The 26,206-nt window shown below is 38.8% G+C and overlaps 1 protein-coding gene across 12 annotated transcripts in view; it reads right to left on the reverse strand.

The window, feature by feature from the left end:
• The window catches only part of PRUNE2 (prune homolog 2 with BCH domain), a 218,409-nt gene that overhangs the window by 151,517 nt on the left and 40,686 nt on the right, over window positions 1-26,206 (reverse strand). For 10 of the 12 annotated variants that reach the window (XM_059656949.1, XM_059656955.1, XM_059656952.1 and 7 more), the window contains exons 2-7: window positions 22,942-23,046; window positions 19,566-19,768; window positions 17,455-17,618; window positions 5,022-5,174; window positions 2,438-2,532; window positions 1,430-1,486 (exon numbers count right to left, since the gene is read on the reverse strand). In XM_059656949.1, the coding sequence (XP_059512932.1) occupies window positions 1,430-1,486; window positions 2,438-2,532; window positions 5,022-5,174; window positions 17,455-17,618; window positions 19,566-19,768; window positions 22,942-23,046 (777 nt within the window). The remainder of the gene's footprint in view (window positions 1-1,429; window positions 1,487-2,437; window positions 2,533-5,021; window positions 5,175-17,454; window positions 17,619-19,565; window positions 19,769-22,941; window positions 23,047-26,206) is intronic. The other 2 variants (XM_059656954.1, XM_059656951.1) reach the window with 1 other exon arrangement.

Below are 26,206 nucleotides of genomic sequence, written 5' to 3' on the forward strand. Positions count from 1 at the left end.
TAAAGGGAGATAGAACTCAAAGATCATTATCCTCGATTCACTTAAAATATTGTCTAATTATAATTAAATATATGAAACAAGTTCAAATTAATGAAAGAGATAGTACAGTATAAGACCCAAGTTGGCCACTTAGACTAAATTTTGCAAGAGTTCAGAGGGTGGTTATTAAAAAAAAAAAATGGAGAACTTATAAGCATCATCATGAAGTAACATGGTCTTGACCATACTTTGTAGAACAAGTGAGACTTACAAAGTCACAGGAATTAAGACTATTTCTTTGAGAATATATCTAGAGATAAAGGGCAATTAGACAGCTGTTCCAAAACACACAAAATAAAATAGTGTTGATCCTGTCACTATTTTAAAAAATGAGGACCCGGGAATGGGAAAGGAATGCTGAAATGTAGTCAAGTAAGGGAAGGAACTGGGGAAATGCCACTGCATCTCAGGATAAGCTGCTGGGAAAACCAAACCCTGCCCTAAAGTTGGGGATTTTTCTAACTGGCAGATTTAATAAACAATGTGCATTTCATCTTTCAGAGAAGATCTAGAATGTTACCGAGTTCCTTTGCTGTTTCTCAGTCATTTTTAATATCCCCATTCTGCACAAGTGAAAAGTTCCCATTCGGCTGATTAGAGTTTAATCTGTGTACCCTCTTTATATCTTCCCAGAAAATCATACAGCACTTCCAAGACGTACTTAACCCCCTGATTAATTACTGAGCCTCTGTGTAAATTACTGTCAAGATTAAGATGATCATTTTATCACTTTTTCAGCTTGATAAACATTTACAGCTTAGCATGTCTGATAAAGCCATTTGTATACTCCTGTAATATAAATGAAGGTACATTAAAGCTATGGTAAGTCTACAATACTAATAGCCTTCAAGTACTTTGCTAACTACAGACAGTTTCCTAAGCAATTACACGATGTTCTATGTTAATTTAGAATGAAATTCCAAACAAGGCATTTAAAACCTAATAAGATGCTATTAAATGAAGGGAGACAGGGAGGGAGGAAAGAGAAAGAAAACCCTAAGGCTTGAACTAGGAGGAATGATTTTCAGAGCTACTGACCCTTGCAAGATCCACGTTTTCCTTGGACTTTTAGACACAAAACAGATTTCTAATGGAAGGTGATTATCTAGTTACTACATCCCAAATGGCATGTATTTCTTGTTTTGAGTTACATCAACATCTAATTATATGAAGCACTGATCAGTTTGAAAGTCCATAAAAACTGCTGAGTTTCTACATACAATGAGAATGTGTTCTATAAACGAGGAGACACTATATAACCACCATGCCTGATTATCTTAAGTGACAGTAGTTGCCTCCTGGTACTCATGTGGATCCAAGAACTGAATTACAATATCAATCAACAGGGAATACATTAAAGAAATCACAGGAACAAAAAAAACAACAACACCTGGTTTGCTCTTGGGTTTTCTGAGGTGTGGACACCCATACGCATGCCTGCTATTCCCTAGAAATATACATACTGATACAGTCACCGTTACCATGAGAAAAAAAATAAAAGTAAAACAACATACAATTAAAACCAAAGACAAATTTCTATGCTGCAATTTTTATCTCCATCAATATGACTTGAGAGCTTAGTGCCTCAGACAGAGGTGGGTAGTTTGACCAAGGCAATATTTATAATAATAAAAGGGTAATATGCTAATTAGACAGGACAACCTTCCAGACAAAGCCGGGTCCTGGGTGCCAGAGGGAAGCCAGTGCCAGTAACCGGGGGAAGGAAGGCCTACCCTTGCACGAATTTCATGTATCAGGCCTCTAGTAACAATATAAAGAAATACACAAAGTTCTGCACAGCACAAGCGTGCCTCTGTAAAATATAATTCCCATTAGTGAGGTTAATTAAGATTAACACACAAGTCATTGAAAATCCCCAAAGTAGACAAAGGATAATTTACCAAGGAAGCACACAAAGACTAGAGTAGCATTCACTCTGAGTCATTCATTGAAGGGATTGGAAGGAGGGTCTTATTAATACTTGAGATGTCACCATTGGTTGCCAAAATGATAGGTATCCAATCAGCTTACAAAGGCCAAAGGACAGCTTATTTTCTTAGAAAAGTTGTATGAACAATTCAGGGCGGCACACAGAACAAAAAGCAAACCAGAAGTGAATCCAACCAAGTGTATAATTATTGCTACCAAACAGGTTATACTCACACATGCACGTGCATATGTGAGGTATTGTTTTACTGAGATGAATCAACAGCACTCATTGACTTAGTATAGTGTTTTCACCCCAAGTAATAGCCTGCATTTCTAATCAAACCTATTGCAAAGAAGAATTCACAGCAAAAGCCGAACACTGACTGATGTGGTGGAGAGCGCTGCACCCCAGGTGCTCAGATGCCATAGTGGAAATCCTATCATTGCCAAAAAGCATTCCCTCCCTTACCTCCAGGGACATGTTCACGGTACTGATGGCCACTTTTATTTCTCCATCTGTCAGTTCTTTTAGGTCCTTCAACATTGTCTGTTCAATACTTAAACCTGTGGATGAGAAGGGAATACAGTATGTTATATTTGGGGAACTTTTTTTTCTAGTAATTTCAAGGATAAATTATTTATCCTGTTAATTTCAATATTTCCCCACTAATAATGCTTTTATCCATCATAAACACACACACACATTTTAAGGCAAAAATCACATCAGTGACAATATTTGCATCATTTAGGATGATCCCAGCAGGTAAAAGAATTCACCCCCCATAATCCAAAAGAAGATTCTTTAGTGGCAGGACACTCACAGAGCTGTGGGCAGGACTGAGAGTGAGAATAAACCATGGTGAGCGCCCAGAGGCTGGCAAAGGGACGCAGGGAGGAAGCAGAGGTCTGGACCTGCCGAAGAGGGGCTGCCGGAGACAGCGCCAAACCAGGCAGGGAGCCAGGAAGGAATAAGATAGCCTCTCTCTTCTTCCGGAGACCCTCATGCCCCACCTGTTACTAATTCCTCCCATTAACCAAACCCAATCAGAAGGCAATAATCTTCAGGGAGCCCAGAGCAAACAAGGCCTGAGGATACAATGGAGGGAGGTGGGCAAACAAAAACTATCATACCCATTACTTGGCAATCTAGCCAAATAATACCTAACAAGACCATACTTTGCTTTCTGGATGCATTTGGGTGATCCCCAGGTTTTCTAGTATAATTTTATTAAAAATGCACTTTATAAAAGTGACCCATAAAACTGTCATAATTAAGCTGGTCCCCCTTGTCATCGGCTCTGACATAGGAGATACCGAATTACTGAAACGATGGGAGAAATCATCTGGAATGGTGAAATGATCTGGACTGCATAGTTGTGGTTGGCTGACCAATGTGTTTCAATGAAGCCTGTGGCCAAAACACAGGAAAGGGTCTGGCTTGACATTTAATAACCTCGCCCTCGGTTAGTATATCTGACTAGACCTATCCTCTTGGGAAGAAGACCCATCAGAAAGCCCAGCACAGCACATATATCCTTCCCAGATGCATGAAGACACCAGAGTAGATCACTTGCCTTCCTCCCAGTTTAGAACGCAGTCAATCACAGCAGTCTGGGAAACACGTACTAAATATGTTTCTGTGACTCGAAGATTGAAAGGCTGCACTCTATCATACTGCGGTATGAAATGATTTATAGACTATGATGTGACATTGAAAGTTCGGCCTAGTTTTAGAGGTGAATGACAAAATGCACACCGGCGTGCAGCTATGCATACCGTATCGCCACACAGGTGCGTCGGTAACAGAGAGTGTGGCACGCACAGGGCCCCACCCACAATTGCCACAGCAATGAGCCCAGCATGATGCTCAACCAGCAGCACCTGCCTCTCCTTTCCTGGGGGCTTTCTCTGGCCACCAGAAGCTGCTCTGGGGGAACTGACAGCCCCAGGGACGGAGTGGCCATCAATATCCCAGGTATATTGGTAAATGTCAAACAATGAGCAACAAAAGCCAATGTGTAGTACATGTAGTATCTGTCAATTTCTCTAGTGTCAATACATCTACAGAGCGAATGCTGTCATGCTGCCAAACTAAGACCAACCAACTCACAAAATCCCTGAAACTAACCATCAGCTCCTGGAGCTCCCATGAACAAGTTCCAACACACCACTGCGCTCGCTCCTCCTCAGGTGGGATAACCCTGAGGTGCAAGTTTATACTCTTTCCCAGGGCTCCCTAGTTGGATGAAGGCCTGATTGCCCATGGAGTTAACTCCATCCCCTATCAGTGTTCTCTGGGGTCACATCTCTGATAAACTGCTTTGCCTCAGGCCCTGCCCCTGGGCAATTCCAAACTAAGGGAGAAAGCTTTGCACCTCAAAGGTAGGTTGTCTGGGTATAAATCCTGGCCCGGCCACCTGGCAGCTGTGTGTGTGATGATGCTAAAGCAACGAGGCCTCTCTGTGCTCCAGTGTTCTCGCCTAGAAACTGGGGGTAATAACAGCACCTGACAGGGTTGTCTCGGGGACTCAGTGAGGAATCCATGCAGTTAATGCCATCGGAACCTTCTGTATCTTAGGCACTCAATGGATTGTAGCTATTTTTTTTTATTATTATTATTATTATTATTATTATTATTATTATTATTATTCTAAAACAACTGATCCAGGGAATCTGCTGTACTGATAAAGCCTAGACTTGGAGAACAATTCTACCTACTCAGCTGTCTCCTCTTTTATTCTATTTTCTAAAATTAATCGATTTACAAAACCTCACTGTGCTTGATATTGCTCAGGAGGGAGATTTCATGTCATCATCTGGGGTGAGCATGTGAGTTAGCCACACACTCAGACATGAAAGCCTCAGAGGACAGGCTGCCTGCAGGCTGCCTGCGTCCAGGTGAGCCGACACCAGGTGCCTGGAAATTGTCGACAAGTGTGAGCAAACAGGGAACATAGCACAGGCGCAGTCAAATTCACCTTCTGGGGCCTGGCGGCACTTCATACCGACACCAGCCCTTCTCGGAGCTGTGGCAGAGCCGGGATGTCACTCACCTTGGGCCCCAGGGTGGCTCTCCTGCAGCACGGTGATGATGTCCTCTCTGGGAGGTAAGCTAGGGAACTTTTCTTCCAGGATGGAAAGAACTTCCTCCTGCTTCTCTGAGATCTTCTCGGATTCCATGGTCATGTACTTGAAAAGGATGCTACCTACAAGGCAGGAATAAAAACAGCCTTAAACGTTCCACCCAAGCCAGGAAGTGGCCAGGAAAAGCAGTGTTTGCTGGCCCCTCCACCTCTGCTTCCACTTCCCATTTCTTGCTGGAGCAGGGGCCTCCACAGTATAGCATTCAAGAGGTAATTTTTAGAAAATCCACTGGTTACGATCTGCCCTCTCTCATTTTCTCCGGATATTAATTTCTACAACTTAACTGACCATCACACGCTCTATGACACAGAGTTTTATGGATAAAAAAACAAAATATATAGCTTTTCCCCACCACACACAAATACATAAAAATGGTAAATGTTGGTTTTACATGATTTCAGAATGAAAGATAATGGTAAGCCCAGCCAGCATGGCTCAGTGGTTGAACATTGACCTATGAACTAGGTCACAGTTCAATTCCTGGTCAGGGCATATGCCCAGGTTGTGGGCTCAGTCCCCAGTGAGGGCATGCAGGAAGCAGCCAATCAATGATTCTTTCTCATCATTGATGTTTCTCTCCCTCCCTTTTTTCCCCCTCTCTGAAATACCTCTCTCTCTCTCTTATTTCTTAAAGTGTACACCAAGTCCAGCCAGAATAAAGCTTTTCCTATTGCATTTCAACGCAGTAAGACGATGCTGGAAGGAGAAAGTCCCCTTTCTTCATCCAGTTTTTTAATACGGCATTTATATTTGCTAATAACATAGCTTCTAAATATGTTAAGCAAAAATGGACAAAATGGGATGAAGAAAGATAAATATACAGTCACAATGGGAAATTTTAACACATTTCTCCCGCCAACTCTAAGAACCAGTAGAAAAAGTGTATAAAGATGTAGAATATTTGAGCAACCTGAATAACAAATTTGACTTAATTCACATATATTGAACATTGCTATCAATGATGACAAATGAAACATTTACTCAAATTGACCATCTGTTGGGGCATAAATCAAATCTTAACAAATTTCAAAGCATTACAATTAGTTATATTCTGTGACCACCACATGAACAGTCTGAAAATCATAATAAAACAAAACCTAGAAAATTTCCAAAACAATGCACTTCCAAATGACTCATGGTAAAAGAAGAAATCACAGTCCTATATAATAAAAAGGTAATATGCAAATTGACCCTAATGGCAGAACAACTGGGAATGACGGGTTGCTATGATGCACACAGACCACCAGGGGGCAGATGCTCAACACAGGAGCTGCCCCCTGGTGGTCAGTGCGCTCCCACAGGGGGAGCTCCACTCAGCCACAAGCCAGGCTGACATCTGAGAGCACAGCAGCGGTGGCGGGAGCCTCTCCTGCCTCCTAGGCAGCGCTAAGGATGTCCAACTGTGGCTTAGGCCCACTCCCTGCAGGCCTAACAGTCGGATATCCCCTGAGGGATCCCAGGCTGCCAGAGGGATGTCTGACTGCCAGCTTAGGCCCAATCCCTTGGGGAGCAGGCATAAGCCGGCAGCTGGACATCCCCCAAGGGCTCCCAGGCTGCAAGAGGGCTCAGGCCGTACTGAGGGACTCCCCAAGTGCACAAATTTTTGTGAACTGAGCCTCTAGTGTAAAATATAATATATTTTAATTGAATGATAAAGAAAATATGACATTTAAACTTGTGGAATGTAACTAAAGCTGTGCTCTGAGGAAATTTTATAGCCTTAAAAGTATAAGATATTAAAAGAAAACCCAGCCCTGGCCAGTGTTTCTCAGTGGTCAGAGCATAGGCCCATGCACCAAAGGGTCTCGGGTTTGATTCCAGGTCAAGGGTACGTACCTGGGTTGCAGGTTCCATCCCTGGCCCTGGTTGGGGTGTGTGCAGGAGGCAACCAATTTATGTGACACTCTCACATCAGTATTTCTCTCTCTTCCTACTTCACTTTCTAAAAATCAACTGAAAAATGTCCTTGGGTGAGGACTAACAACAAAAACAACAAATTTAAAAAAAATAAAGCCCAGAAAGTTCAACTAAAAAATGTAGAAGGAAGGATATAATAAAGATAAAGCAAAACATAAAGGCATAGGAGACAAACACATATGAAGAAAATTAATAAAACCAGAGGTTGACTCCTTGAAAAGATTAACATAAAGAGTTTTGAAAGGACGAAGTTAAAAATCTGGATGTTTCTTTTTTTATTTAAAAATAAATCCAGCCCTAACTGGCTCGGTGGATAGAGCGTCAGCCTGAGGACTGAAGGGTCCCAAGTTCGATTCTGGTCAAAGGCATGTACCTTGGTTGCAGGCACATCCCCAGTATGGGGTGTACAGGAGGCAGCTGATCGATGTTTCTACCTCTCTATCCCTCTCCCTTCCTCTCTGTAATAAATCAATAAAATATATTTTTAAAATAATAATAAAGATAAAAATCATTCCATAGTTTAATACCCATAGTCCCAAACATTTAAGAAAGAAATATACTAATTTTACACAAATTCCTCCAAAGAATAGAAAGAACACTTCCCAAATTATTTCTGGGATTCAGCATAATCTTGACACCAATATTCAATAGAGACATTATAAGAAAGAACAATTAGAGGCAAACCGCTCATAAACACAGATTTAAAAAATATTTTAAACTAGTCCCAAATCAAATTAGCAATATGTAATGGGATATCATACAGTCACCAGGTAGGGATTTCCTAGAAATTCAAGGACAAATTAACATTCAAAAAGTAATCAACATAACCTGCTCTATTAATAGAATAAAAGAGAAAAAATCATGATCACCTTAAATGATGTCAATAGTAAAACTACTCGATAAAAGACAAGATTTAATCCTTATATACTAGTAAAATCTCAGCCAAGTAGAAATAGAAGACAATGTCTTTATTTTGATGAAAGCATTTATAAAAACCAAGTACAGAAAGCAAACATTATATTTAATTGTGAAGTATTGAAAGCCTTCCACCTTAAATCCAAATGAGACAAGGATGCCTGCAATGACTATTTCCATTCAGTAGGGCACTGTGAATACTAGCCAGAGCAGTAAGGCAAGCAAAAGAAGTAAAGTGTATGTAAGTAAAGGAAAAAAAGGAATAAACACATCTTTCCTCAGAGATTATTTATTTGTGTCTGTAAAAAAATCAAAGAATCTACAAATGAGTTTAAAATAGTAAGTAAATTTAGCAAGTTGGACATAAGTTTAATAACACAAAATGTGTATTTCTATAAATAATAACAACTTGAAAATCAAATTTAAATATTAAAAAACTGTAATAATATCAAAATATAAGATACATAGGAATTTAAAAATGTGCCTGGCTTACAGTCAAACCAATAACCCAATTTCTTTTACTTGAGGATCTTAATTTTTAAAATATATACTATAGAAAAGGGATACTCAGAAGTTAATCTAACAGATACTGCACTAAACAGAGTCCTACAGAATAATTCAGTGAAAAGAGATTGACACTAGTTGATGATGAAATGTGACTTGACAATTAGAAAGGAGATGATGTACTAACACATATGGAGAAAAATAATGAGCATCAAAAAGATAATCACCATACTTTGAGATGTTTCTACTGCCTACGAAAAGCTATGGCCCAAATTTATCCAAGAGACTCATCTAGAGAAACTTTTATTCTTCACATTAGAGACCCATGCAACTACACACTTAGTTGCCTATCAGTGTCAGGATATACAGTAGCCAAAGGCACCTCTTTACAAAATCAAACCTGCTTTTGGAGTAAGTTGATCTAACCTCCAGCAAATTCTGCAGAACTCAAAAACTACTTAAATCCATACACTGTACCCAAAAGCATCCCAGCTATTCACAGGCCAGAGGGAATTAACAAGCAACAGAGAAAGCAATTATTATAAAATGGTAACAAACATTTCATTCCATTAGAAAAAAGTCAACTGCAATCTTCTTTGTTGAAAAGAATGGAGAAGTGAAGGACCACTTGCCAAAAGCAATTGCAATATATTAATATTAAACATGAGCCAACGAAGCCAGAAGTTGTTTGGGGAAAACATTCACCACAGTAAAGGCATATTCTGCAGGATAAATTCTTAGCAGAAAAGAAGGGACTTAAATCTTGTTTCTTGTTTCACCTGGGACAGATTTTTTTTTCATACAGAAGCAAAAACATTAAAGAATGAATAATAGAGGGAGGGAAAGAGGAAGGAAAAAAATATAGAAAATACAACTTAGCTCACATTTTTAGCTGAAAAGGGATGAAAAAATAAACATTATTCAAGTTCTTAATAATCTTATAAATTTTAAATGTCTGATTTTAATAAGGCTTATCTTTGTACAGCAGAAGAATTAACTAACACTCTGAGGTTGGAGAATTGTTCTGGTTTTATATTTTGCTGAAAAAATAATTTCTTTCCCCTACTCCCAATACAGGCCTTTCCTCTTCCTAAGCAAAACAAGCAACGTAATTCCCTTGGACTCTGTAACCATTTCAGGAGAGGGATGATTCACTCTTTGGGCAAGAGGGGGGGAAAAAAAAAGCTGGCCCACTTCCTTTCCTATTTGACCTCCTTAAAAGGACCTTTATGAAGCTGTTAGTCCAGGCTACTAAAATAGCAGGGAACTATTCTTTATTAAAGCTCAAATGGAGCTGCCAATAGAAAGGAGAGAAACTGTTTCCCGAAAACTGAGGGCTTCGTTTTTCCACTTCCTGAGCTAAGAACAATTGCTGATATTTGTTTCATTGTTCTTACTGTGGCTCTGCCAAGGCCTTATACAAAGACATATGAAAAATCTTTTGAGGATAAAGTGTTGTCTTGTTGAAAACATGCCTGGTAAATGGCTGAACTCCCATCATTGCCAGCTGGTTCCTGAAACACACACACACACACACACACACACACACACACACACACACCTCCAATGAGATGATTCAGCGATTTAATGTTCCTTAAATTTGGCAACAGTCCTCTAGTACACATCTCTGGGGAAATAAAAGAATATGGATTGAGGAGGCTGGCGGGTTTACAGTAATTGTTTGCTTTGGGCACAAACCCCAGGCATAATCAAATACCAATGTTAGGCCACCATGACTGTGTAATTTGACTTTTAGATAGTTCAAGCTGCAGCTTGCCTGAAAATGATAACAGATCTTGGAAGCAGACAGTAGAAGGGAGAAGAGTCAGAAGAGGAAGGGATGACAAAGAAAGGAAGGAAGGAGAAAGAAAGCAAAGAACAAAGAAAACCACAACAGCAAAAACAGAGATAGGGAGGGGGTGAAGAAGTGAATAGACATTTCCAAAAATCAGGGTCATTTATGATCTCATGTGAATGAGCACATTCTCAAAGACAATTGAGAAGGGAGAAGTATCTGACATATTGTATCCAGTTCCTATGAAAACTGCTATTATATATGTTGGAAGATGTCTATGACATTATTAAGTGTTTTTTCCAAGAAGACTGATACAAAGAAAAAACATTTAAGATTTAGACTTTTTTTAAAAGATGAAATCCTGGTATGTGTGTTTTAGTAATAATATAAATATTGCAATTAATTAAATTTCTACATTTTCATTGATTCCAGGAAGCTCATATCCAGAGTTTCAAACTGAATATTATTTTCACTCGTTCATTTTTTTTAACTATATCTTGACCTTATTCCTTTCTCTACATAGTTTTGTTTCCTGACCGTGACTTTTTTTTGTTTGTTTGTTTTTTATATTTGCATAAACTACTTCAAATATTCTATGGAAGAAGGGAGGAAATAAATAATGAAATAAATGAATAGACAGATGATAGATGAATGACCTGAGCAAATAGATACTACAGGTAATATAAATGTAGAGGTCTAATAACAATGAGAGTGTACACCATATGATTCTTGTTACATAATATATAAAACAGACAAAACCAATCTGTAGTGCTATGGGGTACATACAAAGGTGATAAAACTATAAAGATATACAAGGAAGTATGTGCCATGAAAATCAGAATGCTGGTTACCTTTAGTTAGAGAGGAAGTGAACAGTGATGGAAAGGTGAACAAAGAGGTCACCTTGTTCTATTTCTTTTTTTTTTTTTTTTTTTTTTTAATTAAATCTTTATTGTTCAGATTATTACATTTGTTCCTTTTTTTCCCCCCCCATAACTCCCCTCCTCCCAGTTCCTGCTCCACCCTCCGCCCTCACTCCCCACCCACTGTCCTCATCCATAGGTGCACGATTTTTGTCCAGTCTCTTCCCACATCTCCCACACCCCTTTCCCCCCCAAGAATAGTCAGTCCATTCCCTTTCTATGTCCCTGATTCTATTATAATCAAGAGTTCATTCTGTTCATCAGATTATTTATTCACTTGATTCTTAGATTCACTTGTTGATAGATGCATATTTGTTGTTCATAATTTGTATCTTTACCTTTTTCTTCCTCTTCCTCTTCTTAAAGGATACCTTTCAGCATTTCATATAATCCTGGTTTGGTGGTGATGAACTCCTTTAGCTTTTCCTTATCTGTGAAGCTCTTTATCTGACCTTCAATTCTGAATGATAGCTTTGCTGGATAAAGTAATCTTGGTTGTAGGTTCTTGGTATTCATCACTTTGAATATTTCTTGCCACTCCCTTCTGGCCTGCAAAGTTTCTGTTGAGAAATCAGCTGACAGTCGTATGGGTATTCCTTTGTAGGTAACTGAGTTTCTTTCTCTTGCTGTTTTTAAGATTCTCTCTTTATCTTTTGCTCTTGGCATTTTAATTATGATGTGTCTTGGTGTGGTCCTCTTTGGATTCCTTTTGTTTGGGGTTCTCCGCACTTCTTGGACCTGTAAGTCCATTTCTTTCACCAGGTGGGGGAAGTTTTCTGTCATTATTTCTTCAAATAGGTTTTCAATATCTTGCTCTCTCTCATCTTCTGGCACCCCTATAATTCTGATGTTGGTACGCTTGAAGCTGTCCCAGAGGCTCCTTACACTATCCTCGCATTTTTGGATTCTTTTTTCATTTTGCTTTTCCGGTTGGATGTTTTTTGCTTCCTCGCATTTCAAATCATTGACTTGATTCTTGCGCTCCTCTGGTCTGCTGTCGGGCGTCTGTATAATATTCGTTATTTCAGTCCGTGTGTGCTTAATTTCTAGTTGGTTCCCCAATATAAGATCGAGGGTCTTATTAGTTTTCGTGTAGAACTCATTAAGTTTATCGGCAGCTTCTAAACAGTTCTTGAGAGACCTTAAAAGTGTGGTTCTGAACTCTATTTCTTCCATTGACAATTTTGTCCTGTTTCTTTGTCTCCGCATTTTGTTATGCTTCCTTGGTGCACCCCCTAGTGGTCTTTGTTCGCAGTCTTATAGATAAATCTTGATTGCTGTAGCTAATTCCAGGGAGGGTTTGACCTCCAGGCCAAGTGGCTATGAGATTCAGCTGTGTCAGCAGTGAGAGAACTTCTGTCCTCTAGGGAGGTGCTAATCTAGCCTTTGCCTGAGGCTATCCGGCAAATGCCTCTGTGCCGGGCTTGGGCAGGGCGGGTCGCACAGGATCAACAGGGTGGGCCGGAGAGAGCAGTTATGGCGGCTCTCAGTCCTGTCCCAAGGGGCTCTGCCTCTCTCAGTCCCAGCACCCGCTGCAAAGCTCGGAGAGAAAGCTGCACTCGCTCTGACCGAAGCCAGACAGTCCCGCTTCTCCTGCCTGAGTCTGGGTCCCTAAAGACTCGCCCGGATCTGGAGCTCAGAGTCTGCGACTCCTTCCCGATTGAAAACAACAACCGCGCCCTCCGCCGCCAGCCCGCTCCGCGCACTCCGCACCTCAGAATTTGACTTCAGCACTGCGCCTCCTCTGAGTGTCCGTATGCGTTTCTCTTTCCTCCTAGTTGTAGGACTTCCACTCAGCCAGCGCCCCTGTGGTTCTGGGTGATGTCCCTTCCGTTTTTTGGTTTCACTTTTGAAGTAGTTGTTCAAAGCAGCAAACTCCGGCGTTAACCTATGCCGCCATCTTGGTTCTCCCTCTGTTCTATTTCTTTACCCGAGTTATTGGTAAAGGGGGGTTCCTTTTGTAATAACTCATATATTTATGTTTTTATATTCATATTGTACATTCTTTTCTGTACGTGTATATACTCCATGAAAAAGGTTAAAATGATATACAATATATATGTGTCATATATATATAACAACCAACTGCTGAAAATAAAAACAAACATTTGCAAAATTACAAAACAAAGTCTAGGATTTCTAAAAGCTAAAAAAAGGATTAACTGTTAGAATGAATAATGCCCAAAGTCTGGACATTAAGAACGTTGGAGAGATGGGCTGGAATGCCATGGATATTAAAATATCATGGCACTAACTAAATCAATTTAGCCATAAAAAAAAACACAGAAAGTATACAAACCATCTTGCAAAATTCATCTTATGGCAGTATTTATTGAAGGTCTACTATGTGGCAGGCACTGTTCCAGGCACCAGAAACACAACAGTGGATCAGTGAACAAAACATGTCCGATCGCTCTTCTCCTGAAGCTTACATTCTGGAGTAAGGGGTCAAGAGGGAGGAGACTGGTGACAGCAAGAAAGATAAGTAGATAGAAACATGCATTCCAGAGGAGGGAAGAGCTTACGTAAATCCTCAAAAGTGGGAAGAGTTGGGCATATTTGGAAGACTGAAAGGCCCCCGCCCTTGCAGCACCCAGTGGGAAAGGGGGAAATGGCATGAGAGGCTGTCAGAGTAGGAGGGGACGATCATGTTGCAGTTTGCAAGGGTGGGGCGCTTGGGTTCTGAGTGTGATGGGTATTAAGCAGGAGGTTGACAGGACCTGGTTTATATTATTCAAAGGTCCTTCTGACTACGTCATAGGCAATAGGTTTCATGAAGGAAATGGGGCAACTGTCAGGAGGCTATCGCATTAGCCAAGTCTAGACAGAATGGTGGCTTGGATTCGATCACTAATGGTGATCGTGGCTATGTTTTAAATGTATGTCAGCAGGACTGATTGTGGCCTGAGTCATTGTCTTTTTGCCAGTGCCTTTTACTGAATTGGGGAAACTGGGATAAAAGCAGGTTTGCAGGTAGAGTGAACTAAAGATTTCCATTACAGCCACGAGAAAGATGGCGGCGCTAATTAGACATGCAGGTGAAGATGTAACGTGGGCATAGGTATCAACCTGGAAATCTAACAGAGATTACAGTTGAAGATACAGGGAGTCACAGCCTAAGTACTATATCTAAAGTCTCAGAACTAAATGAGGTCAGTGTATAGAGCAAAAATGCCCAAGACAACGTTCCAGGGTACTGCAATACTTAGAAGTTGAGCAGAGAAGAGCTAACAAGCACAACTAAGGAAAAGTAGGCTCAACCTTTTAGAAATTAAGAAATGCATTGAAAATGCATATTCCTTTCAGCATAAGAGGCTAAGGGGCAGACTTAGGGAGTTCTCCAAGGATTGAGGGGATCAATATCTTGGCCCACTGAAATCCCTTCAGAGCGCACCGTGTGCCACAGCATGGTGTGTTCTCAGATCTGACCCTGGGAATGAAAGGCAACCAACAACCAAACTGATTATTTAGTTCTTAGTAAATTCAGATCTGGGGGGTACAAAGTTTACAATAATATATTCTCTACAGAGTTCTACTTATGAAGCTTTTTAAAGACTCTTCCAAGTCGGCCGTGACTATCAAGTCTCACAACATCTGGAAGTAGACATTTTTCAAAGTTCTTTATGGCAAGGGTGTGCATAGAAATTGTGCATTCCTTCAAGACCTGGAAGAATGCATAAAGACATGTTCTAGAAATGTGTGTCAAATTAATGATCATTTTGATGGCCCCAAAATACAAAATAATATTATAGCTATTTATAGAGAAACCCTTCAGAAAGAGAACTTTTTATGTTATGAAAACAAAGATTGCTAGAATTATTTATAGGCACATAAAAACATGTCCCTTTAGGTTTGGTGTTAGCACATGACTGGAAAAGTATGAAATCTAGGTTTGAGTTTAGTGAATAATGCAAAATTTGACTCGATTCATTTCTTATATTTACTTAAAATTCAGTACCTTTTAAAAATTGCCCATTGCCTTATGAGCAGTTGAGTCAAACTCCTTGGATCACCGCCCGTTAGTCCCCTCTGGGCAAGACCATTCAGTGATGTTTCCCTCCGCTCCACATACACAGCACACACATGCACTCCTGCCATCTTGGCAAAAGGTCTCCAGAGCCCACTTTCCACTCACATATGCCACCCCTGTCTTCTCCGCCCAGGCCCCAGCGGCTCTGACTCCCATGACAGTATCAGTATTGGCAGTCTTCACAGGTAGAGGCACTTCACTTCTCACATTCCAATTTCCAAGTAACAATGAAGTGATTTCACTAGTCTGGCTGCTTCCTAAGCCCCATTTCAAGCCCAACCCTATGAAAAACCTCTGAAGATAAGAAAAGCCAAAGTCCTTTGCCACAGCTTTAATTCTTGGTAGCTTGGCTAACTAAAGCCATGGCCACTAACAAAAGGGTCTGTATTCCTTCTAATTCCCTAAATCTGAATATTATCATCAGCACCATCAGCATCAACAACAAAATCATCTTCATACCAATGTATTACATTTTGACTGTCAATTTTACTATCTATAGAAAACCATGAAGATGAACTGCTCATTGACTACAATTCTTTCCTACTAAATAATACATGTATTTTTTGAACAATAAGCCAAACCTTCTTAGTTTTCAAACAAAATATCAATCAACTTCCCTCTTGGCTGAGATCCCCAATTACCTTTATTTTCCTTCTGCTCTGTCACGGAGATAAATGATTGTGCTTGCTTAGCTTAGTTGAGGACACAGTTTCCCATAGCGCATTTTACAGATGCCATTAGCCAGAAAAAGATTTTAAATGGGTTTACTGGGGCCATTAATTCTAAAACATTTACAGGAACTTTATGACTCTTAAACCCTTTTCCTTCCAAATTGTGGTAGAGACAGAGAAAGTGAAGAAAAGGCTTTGAAAGACCTAAGTCAACTTATGAAGGATCTAAGATGACTCTTTAGACTACAACTTCACTTGCTTAATCCTGCATAAAAATTAAATTAATACCCTGAATGTGCTGATATTGCTTTAAAGTATCTTGTCCCACTCCCACTAATATGCCTCTGTGAGCTGGTTTCTCTACTATGCATCTTATTAAAACAAAACATTATCCCTTATGAGTGACATTGTCATTAATCCAATCTATATTAGACACTTTAACAAGAAACAAGTTCAATGATCACATTAGAAACTTAATATGTTTACATAACTTAAATATTGGTATATATTTGTACCAACTTTGTACATATTAAAAGCTTAAATATTGGTACATATGGTGTTTGTTCAAAACTGTGTTTAGGCATTTAATATGCAGAACTAGCTATTTCACTCTTTGTTGTCTTGTTTATACTTGCAATGAACAATGTGCAGTTTTTATTTTCTTTTTCCTATGTGTTGTTTGTTCTGATTATATTATTAAAATGTTATTCTTTGTCTGTTGAATCTAATAATAAAAATTTAGACTTGTAAAAAGAATAGGAGTTGAGTCAACATTCTCTCAGTCTTCTTCCTTTTTAAATTCTTTCAGCCTATTCATCACTTGTTTTTACTTTCTTGGGTTAAATACTTCTGAGAAAAATCTATGTCTGCCATGTTCAAGAAAGAAAAAACAAACACCAAAACTCATAATACAAAACCCCAAACTGTCCTAAGTGAGGCAACATGGAATTGTGGCACCAAAGTCAACTGACAATTTCCAGCTTGGAAATCACTTTTTGGAAGCAGTGGGCTCCATGGACATGAAATAGAGATTAGGGAGCTCTTGATGACTGCAGACCAGAGTGCCTGGCGCAGGCTGAGTAACAATGGAATACATTACAAGAGGGGGAGAAAGAGGTGACAATTTGACTATAAAAGTCCATCTTGCACAATATTGCCAAAATGGAAGGTGCAGTTTGGCATCCAAACAGCATTATATAAACCAAGCATGTATCAGCATTAGGAGATAGTCAATGTGAGAACGTGGAAGTCTGGCCCATATTCACACTGTGGGGCAAGAAACACCTCTGGGAGCTGTTAAAGGGTCGAGGAGCACTTCCAGCTCCCCAGCGGAAGTGCAGGAGTTCCATTTAATATTCTTGCCTTGAAACAGCAAAGATCCGTCATGCCTGTTTTTAAATGCACATTTTTAATATTCTATATAATGCTACTCTTTAACAAACTCTTTACTCCCTGCCTCTCTGATGAAGCTTCCCGGGGTCTTTAAAGGGATTGTTAACCCAAGAATGGATCGCACTCTTTCTGCATGAGCAAGTCGAGAGACACTCCATTAAGCCTTCCAGTATTTAATAGAAAGAGTCATCTCACCTCGGAGGAGATGAGCCAGCTGCTCGGTGATGAGCTCGGGAGCCTCCTGGAGAATCTCTTTCACCACGAGGGAGGAGGAAGACTCGCCGAACCCAAGCCCAGCATCGCTCTGCTCAACTGGACTAATGACTTTGACAACAGCCGACTCTAAAGCTTTGTCCTCACTGGAAAGCAAATGGAGGAGAGGAAGAGAAAGAAATATGGCATGTTTTCTTACATTGGGGAATTACTTAATCTCTTCTCCCACACAAATAACTTCCTCTCAGTAGCCAAAAAATAAGTGCATATGACTCAGAAGAACCTTATTCTATGTGTTTTCACATTTCGTGTTAACTAATTATATTCCCCAAGATTCTTAGAGTGCCTTCACAACTTTGCACTCCTTTCTCACTTTGCTACTGCATAATAATAATAATAATAATAATAATAATAATAATTGCTAATATATGTTGAGCTCCCACTATGGGTCAGATACTGTTACAAATACTTTTGAAGTATTATCACATTTTATACTATAAAATGACCCTATTAAGTGAATTTTATTAAAATTTGCACTTTACAAATAGGGAGACAGAGGCATGAAGAGGTTAAGAAATTTGTCCAAGGTTAGAAAGCCTGTAAGTAGACTGGCTTGTATTTAGACTCTGATAATCTGGTTCCAAAGTTTGCACATCCAGTCATAGTGCTGGAGAAAAAATACTATGGGCTTATTTACTTCTGAAGAAAAATCTGGATAAAACTAACTTTATTCTCTCTTGTGCCAAAGCAAAATGAGTAGCAGTGAAGGAAATGAAGAGCTCTATTTTTGGAAAGCAATCTATTTCATACACTATCTCAAAGCCAGAGTTCACAACTTCAGTCTCAAAACAAGCAAAATTTTTCAATTTTAATTGGTAACAAAACTCTCCCAAAGATTTCAACTGATACATATTTTTCATAGCTCAGCCGTTTGGTTTTTTTCAACTATTTTTTTTTATATCTACTTGCATTTGTTGTCTGAAAGGTTAACAAAAATTTAGTAAAGCACGTGATCGTTCTAAATACCGATAAATGAAGTCAGTCAAATAACCTACCAATAACTCTCAGCCAGTTATCAATGACTGATAAATATTAGTCAAAAAAGAATTTTGTGTTTCAAACACCATGGGAAATTATTCTGAAAACTGTTTATAACTGCATACCTAACATTACAATATATTCATAACTAAATATGCTTTCTAAAAAAGGTTTAAAAATTAGATATTGTACATGCTTTAATTTTATGTATACTAAAGTCAATATCCACTGGTTAATGTCATCAATAATTAGCAAACTGGCAAAGTATACAAAAAAAATCCTAACATCTAAAACCACTCAGATGTTTAACTGTGATTCTTCATTCAGTAGCACTAGAGAGTTTATCAAAAGGCATCTTTTGTTGGGTTGTAAGGTCCTTGAGTAATTTGTCTTATTACTCTTTATGCACCTTTAGATTCTTGTGCTAGTTAGCAATTCTTAAGTACTTATTGAAGGAGGAAGAAGACCCAAGTTTTCATCCAAACTCCTCTATTAACTGCATGTGGTACCTTGGGTAGGTCATTTGCAAAAATAGATGAAAAGGTTTTTGTCCATGAAATAGAGAATTCAAATTACATGAACTTTAAAAAAAAAAATCTATCCTGCTCTTAGAGTATAATAATGCTACGAGTGATGAGCCAATGATCAAATGACTTTCATAGCCCATCTACATAAATTTCCATTTCACTACTGAGATTCCTTTCTTAAGAACCTTTCAGTTTTATTTAGTGTTTAATTTCTATTTTTATTACCCATCTTCAGCATCAATACCCACAAGAGTTGCCTTGCTACAACAAGTGTTTGAAGTGGTTTAAAATTATAATTTTGGTCAATTTTACAAGAACTTTCTACTCAAAGATGTCATATATTTGAAATGCAAAAGCAAAAACAGAAAATTGGCGCAGCCCAGATTTTGCCATAAAAGAAGAAAAAATATTTCCTTTCCTCTGAATGTCCTCTGCCTTTTACATTTCCCCGAACCACAAAAGTCGTGAACAAGGTGATACTTTGCCCAGAAGAGCCTTCCTGAAAAGACCAGACCTCCAGAGCCTCACCTCGCCAGCACGTTGCTGCCAATGAGTGTTATAGATAACTTCCCTTCGTCATTCAGCTGATGCAGATTAATTTCATCTCGGAATATGTGGGATGATTCAGAGATGTTTAGCTCTTCCAGAATAAACCTTGTCTCGGTGAAGTAGCTGAACTCAGTCCTGGGTATGTTCAGCACCGGCAAACAGAGAACCCCGGGGGGACTGACCTACAGAGAAAGAAGTTCATATTCTGACAACAGCAGGAGGAAGGAATACATCTACTTTCTCTCGAGCTGAGTTACATCAGTAAAGGGTACAAAGGTCCTTTGGCCTCATTAAGCCATTTGACATTCATAACCAACTTTACCTGAACCCCATTAGCAGAGCTTTATCCATGGGTAAGAGGCCCCTAATGTTTTTCACTCTACATGAAACTTCTCACGCCTTATTTAAAATATTTTGTCTCACTTCAACCCCTCCATAAATTTAAAAAAAAAAATTGTATGCATTCTGCTCTTCAGAGAAAATAAATTCAGACTTCTTTATGGAGAGAGCAGAAAATTAGGATGACTGAAATAGGGTAGGTGAGGACTGTGGTGACGCAGAAAGCCATGCATGTCCCATCTCTATGGGATGCCTGTCACTCAGCTCCAGCCCATTGTTTACCTGCAAAAAATCCAGGCCCAGGATAGTTAAGATCTTTGATTACTCAAGAAAAGTTGGAAATTTACATTTTTAGGTGTTATCTGTGATGTTTAATTGTTACAATTAATTTTTTTAAATAAAAATATTAAATAGGTCAATGAAAACTCACTTATAAGCCAGATTTTGGCCCACAGACTAATTGTTGTGATTTCTGTTGGTTTCTTATTATTTTTAAAATCTTATATTAACAAACCTATTATTAAAATTGTGGTAATAGGGGGAGTTAAAGAAGATGGGTAGGAATTAGAGAATTTCAGATTCACAATAATAAATTTTTCTATAGGAATTTTAAAAAATATAGGGTTTTAAAAAAAATACTCTGAGTATATTGCAATAAACCCTAAATATCAATGAGAAAATTTGGGGTTTGGTGACATTGAATTTTTGCATAAAGTAAATGACCTTTATTCTCACATCATCACCAGCTCTGTCACAAGCATAGTCTTTATGTACTACACAGGTTTAACATCCTTACCATCCATCTCTCTTTCTTAGCTCTAAGACAACAGAGCATTTTGTCTATTTTGTTCAGTTATGTCCCCTGATGCAAACAGCAGTCTGGCACAGAATAGACATTTAATAGGTATTTGTTGAGTGAAAAAAATGAATCACCCACTGCTATCTAATGTGAAGCACAAAACCACTCCAACAAAATAGTTTTTCTCCAACCTGTCAGGCTAATACTGAGTCACAACTGTATCATAATCATTAGTAATTTATCGATGGCAAGTTATTTTTCCTGATTAACTGGTAGAGTCATATCTAACTCCTTGAACACTGAAACTTGAGTTGAGAGCATGCAGCCTGAGCCTATCCTGGCAGGACCTATTCTGAGGTTAGAGTCAGAAGAACTAGGATCTAGGCCCAGCCTCTGCTGTGTGACTTTGAGAAAGCCAATTTCTTTTCTGAACCTTAGTTTTCACCATCTCTATAGTGGAAAGTAGTTAATACCAGCCGTGGGCAAACTACGGCCCACGGGCCGGATACGGCCCGTTTGAAATGAATAAAACTAAAAAAAAAAAAAAAAAAGACCGTACCCTTTTATGTAATGATGTTTACTTTGAATTTATATTAGTTCACACAAACACTCCATCCATGCTTTTGTTCCAGCCCTCCGGTCCAGTTTAAGAACCCATTGTGGCCCTCGAGTCAAAAAGTTTGCCCACCCCTGCAATAGACTCTTACATGTGAAGCTGCAAATCTCTCTACTTAGCCTATGCGTTACTACTCTGAGAGGGAATAGCCAGGTTCTCAGGAAAAATTAAGATGGAGATGCAGACCTCTGGTAGGGGGCTTGGTCCAATAAACTCAGAGCAAGGCACAAAAACATAATGAATCCCCAGTGTGTGACCGTCAGTAATTCTTATTTGTCTCCATGCTCAGTGGCAAACCTTAGACAAAGGAAAAGAGAGGCCACATATCTCTTTATTTTCATCTATTTGTTTTATCTATCACAACTACTTTTCCTACTCCTTTTGTTGGATGTCATTATCTCATTCAAGACATTATGGTTATTGTTGATGGTATAACTAGTACATGATTTCCTTAAGAATCCATGCCACTATCAGTCTAAAAGTCAGTCGGGTTCAGTCAATTCTATGTTCTTGAGACAGGCATTTTTTTCTAGGAACAAAAAATTCAGTTAATAAGATCAGTGTTTAATATGCTTGCCTTGTCACAGGCACCCTTATCTCCTCATACCAATTAATCTCCCTTGTAAGGTTCAACAAAATTTAAGATAAAAAATTTTTTTTAAAGATAAATTTGCTATAAAGACTGTATGTAGAGGTCAGGGTACCTGACCCAGCATTTTGGTCAGCTGCTGCCCTAAAGCCGTTCTTGCCACCACAGCTCATTCTGGAAGACTGGGTTTCATGTGAATTAAATCACTTAGATTGGCTATGCATAACCTAAGAGTCAAGGATCCAAATAAAATGGGAATAAAAAGCTAATGTACTCCATAAAATTAAAAATTGTGTGAAATTGGAAATAGCACCAAAATACTAATAATGTACCCTTTTCAGCTTTGAGATAATGCATTACCGTAGGCTAACGAATTTTATGGAATGGAAAATTTAAAACAACTTATTGAAAGGCCTTTTGCAGCTTTAGAGGCATATTATAGACTTTACAGAGTACAAAGATTTTCACTCAGGGGCGATTATCACTAACTGAGAATGACCTGTTGTACACAGTCAGGGCTAAAAGGCAACAACAATATAGATGTGACATGTAATATCTCTGTTACTGAAAGTTTCAGCCAATGAGCTCTGTACTTCATGTAGTGTTCATGCAGGTTATTCTGCACATATTTTCTACTCCCAAGGGAAAGACTATCCAAAAGGGATGATAAAGGAAAACAAGACATCCTGACTCTTACTTTTGTTAGTTCTCTGAAATTTTATACAACCAACCAACTATTATAAAACATTTTTTCTTTTCAATTTGAAAACATTGATCATATTGAAATAATGTTGTATGAATAGACTCAGTAAGAAATAACCATAACAATGCCTAACATATAGGAGGTGATCAATGAATAGTTATTGATTAATGGATCATAATTCATTATTCTCTGCAACAATAAACCAGAACATGAAAACTTTAATAGGTTTCTTATATTCCCAGAAAATGTGTGTTCTTAAAATTTACATCACAACTCAAATTAAAAAGCATTAATTTTCTTTTCCCTCACCTTGTCTAGAAAGTAAGCATATGTGAAGGCAGAAATGAGAGAATCCAAGTCACACGATTTATGTCCAATAACCACATGGACCTTCTCCAAGCGCTTGCTTCGATTCTGAAACAAATTCAAAAAGAACATCACAATTTAACATGCAACAGATCAATATAAACAGGACATTTTCCCATCTTTTTTTTTAAAGTATGGCCTTAGCTACACTCATACATGATTGCAGAAAATCATAAATTTATCATGAAGGTTTGACACTAAGACATAAAATTGCACATGGTTAACATTCAGAAGTGCTCGTTCAAATTTTAGTAAATTGTCAGGAACAGACAATTGTTGGTTCACAACCTTGGGAGCTTCCCCAGATAAAATCTGAAACTGGCCCTCATACACAGAGAGCAAAGAGAGACCAAAGAAAGAGGCAGGCCACTCCAGCTTGTAGGTGGCAGTTTAATGAGCGAGGGAACTTACAAAGCTTGTCATGAGTGGCCACAAGACAAGTAGATCTCTGCATCCTCCTGCCAGAATATTAGACGTTTATATAAAGGCTCCCACATGGGTTCAGTCATGTAGGGTCTCAACAAGAACATTACTATCGCAAGACTGCACCCTTGCAAAAGGTTCCCACTGTGGGAACAGTGGGCAGAACATGCATTGTGGGGCAGGAGAGGGCAGGAGAGGCCTCTGATTGCCTGGGTCTGACTCACAGGTCAACCAGTAGTTATGTCCTACCTCCTCCAACAAAAAATGTGGTTTTATTAAGATTATTCACAATCTAGCTCATATGAACTATAACTCTGAGTCATAATTTTTTAGTAAAAGATTACTGTATTTTGGTCTTAAGAACAATTCCATAGTATTTCATATCATTTTCTTATATAAAATGTTCTTCTTAATTTGACAACGTGCCTTTTTTCATACATCCCTGGCATGCAACACAAACTTTGGTAGGAATTTACTTTTTTTATGCCACATTTGGGGGATAGGATATGTTTTCTCTGCATTGTACTCTATAATTTAGCAAATAAAAGTTGTAGCACTTTTCCTTCCCGTCTCCAGAGAAAGGAATATGATTAGTATCAGTCCTCTAAAAATACAAATCAGTTGCTGTTAAAAAATGTATATAATCCCCTCTCTGGAAAAGAAGATATATGCTTATCTTTCCTAGTTAACTCCATAGTTACTTAATATTCCTTTATAGAGGGCTGACCTCCTTTTGAATAGCTAGGTTTGAAATGCCAAAGAACTAACCACTTCTGGAAAGTGTCACGACAAAACTGTCCAATAATGATAATTATAACCTAACTTGACATCTTTATAGAATGACAGAGATGACACATATGTATATTTCCCTCACTTTCATCTTTTGTTTTAACTTCTGTTTTAGGACTGACTAGAAAGCTAACTCAATTGTAATACTGCTCAAAGAGATTGCATAAAAAATTACCCTGCTCAGCACTATTGCAATAAAAAAGACTTACTTATTCCCTTATCTACAGAACAAAGATAAAGTGTTCTTTAGTAATTTACCAGGTATTTTACAAATGAATCTATAAACCTGTTAGCATTGGTATGGAACTATTGGTGTCAGAGTTGGAACAAGTTATTAAACAATCAGGTTAGCCCAAGGAACATAATAAAGCAAATCTTGAAGGAAGCTGAGTTACAGGGTCTACCAATATAGAGAATGACAGCAGGATCAATATTACAGATGAGTCATGCAATATGTAATATTGCTCAATTAAAATAATCACATTTAAAAATATATTGAAGCATTCATCTTTAGTAAAACAACATGATTTAAAAGTATGATATAAACTCTCTGAAGATAATTACAACTCTCTCCCCCATCTCCATCAGCTCTAGCTCCCATATTTCCTCTCCCAACTTCCTTCCCTTAATCTCACAGATTTACAGCTGGCTCATTTGGCTGAGTACCCTTTGAGGGTTCTGTTCTAGGCCCAGTTCTTACTCCCAAAGCTGGACTGCTTCCCCTGTGCAAGACTATCAGTATTCTAAAGACATCCAAAGGAATTCAGGTAAATGGAATTACACTCCATTACAATACAAACAAATGCATTAGGAAATCATATTACTGTAGAATACTGTTCTTCCGAGAAGCCCAAAGGTTTCAGTAGACATTACCTCATTTCTCCTCCCAGATCTTGTAAAGCAGATTAACAACACTTTGTATAGGTCAATGGAGTCTGTGATGTGGCCAAGATTGTTCCCAGAACTCGTGACCCAGTTCAGTGAGCCCTGTCTCTGCCCTGCACCAACCACTCTATAATGCCATAACAACTTCGGTCTACAAAATGAATGAGCATGGGGTGGAAGAAAGAAGAAGATGTTAAATATGCATTCTGAATACAGCAAGGCTTCAGACATTTATTCTACCAAGATTATGTTGAAGCTGACTTATCTGCTTTCTAATCTAGGTTCAATAATTCGTAGGCACAGCTCTGTGTTCAACACTCTACTTGCATAAAAGAAGACATGGGAGGGGGGTGCGGATAAGAAGACTTATGTATCAATTCATTTCCAAGTACAAACCAATTACTACTCAGAAAAAGAAATGAGCTAAATAGAACTATAAACACAGAGCATCTTGGACCAATACTCAGGAATCTTCTAAGATTATGATTTATTTGTCCTTCATTGAAAGAGAAATAAAGTACATATCATCTTGTAGGCCACGCTATAGAAGATCCTGGTGCAAAACTAGGAGGGTTCTTTTTGGTGCCACATGCCTGTCTTTTCATGCTCTCTCCTTTATCCTCTGACTTCCCCTCTTCCCACACCTCAAGTTCCCTCACAGTTATGGCATCTTCTCCTGCCATTCACTCATGTCTGCCATCTGCAGCAAATTTCCAGGCTCCAACTCTCTCTTCCCCTCACCACCCTCCTACATCAAAATTACCATCCTGGTGCCCATGCTATCAGGGGTCTATCTGCTTCACCACTAACAGTTCCAATGGAGAGACCATGCCGATGAGTACCCCTGGGTTAATGAGTTACTCACCAAGGTAACCTACTTTCATTCTAAGGGGATTACACCACATTCCCAAAATATGACCAGAAATTTCACGTAGGCTGGGAATGTTGGACCAGACAGAAGGGGACATCACAGCTAGAAAGTACCTTTGGTGCCTGCCAATAAGCCTTAAAAGTGAGGCTTAAAAAGTCTCAGATGTCCTACCAAAAACCAGTGATAAGATATAATTAGAGGGTGGCACAAGGTAGAGATAACAGTAACCAGACTCAGACT

This window comes from Myotis daubentonii, chromosome 11 (genome assembly GCF_963259705.1).
Source record: "Myotis daubentonii chromosome 11, mMyoDau2.1, whole genome shotgun sequence".
Classification (NCBI taxonomy): Eukaryota; Metazoa; Chordata; class Mammalia; order Chiroptera; family Vespertilionidae; genus Myotis; species Myotis daubentonii.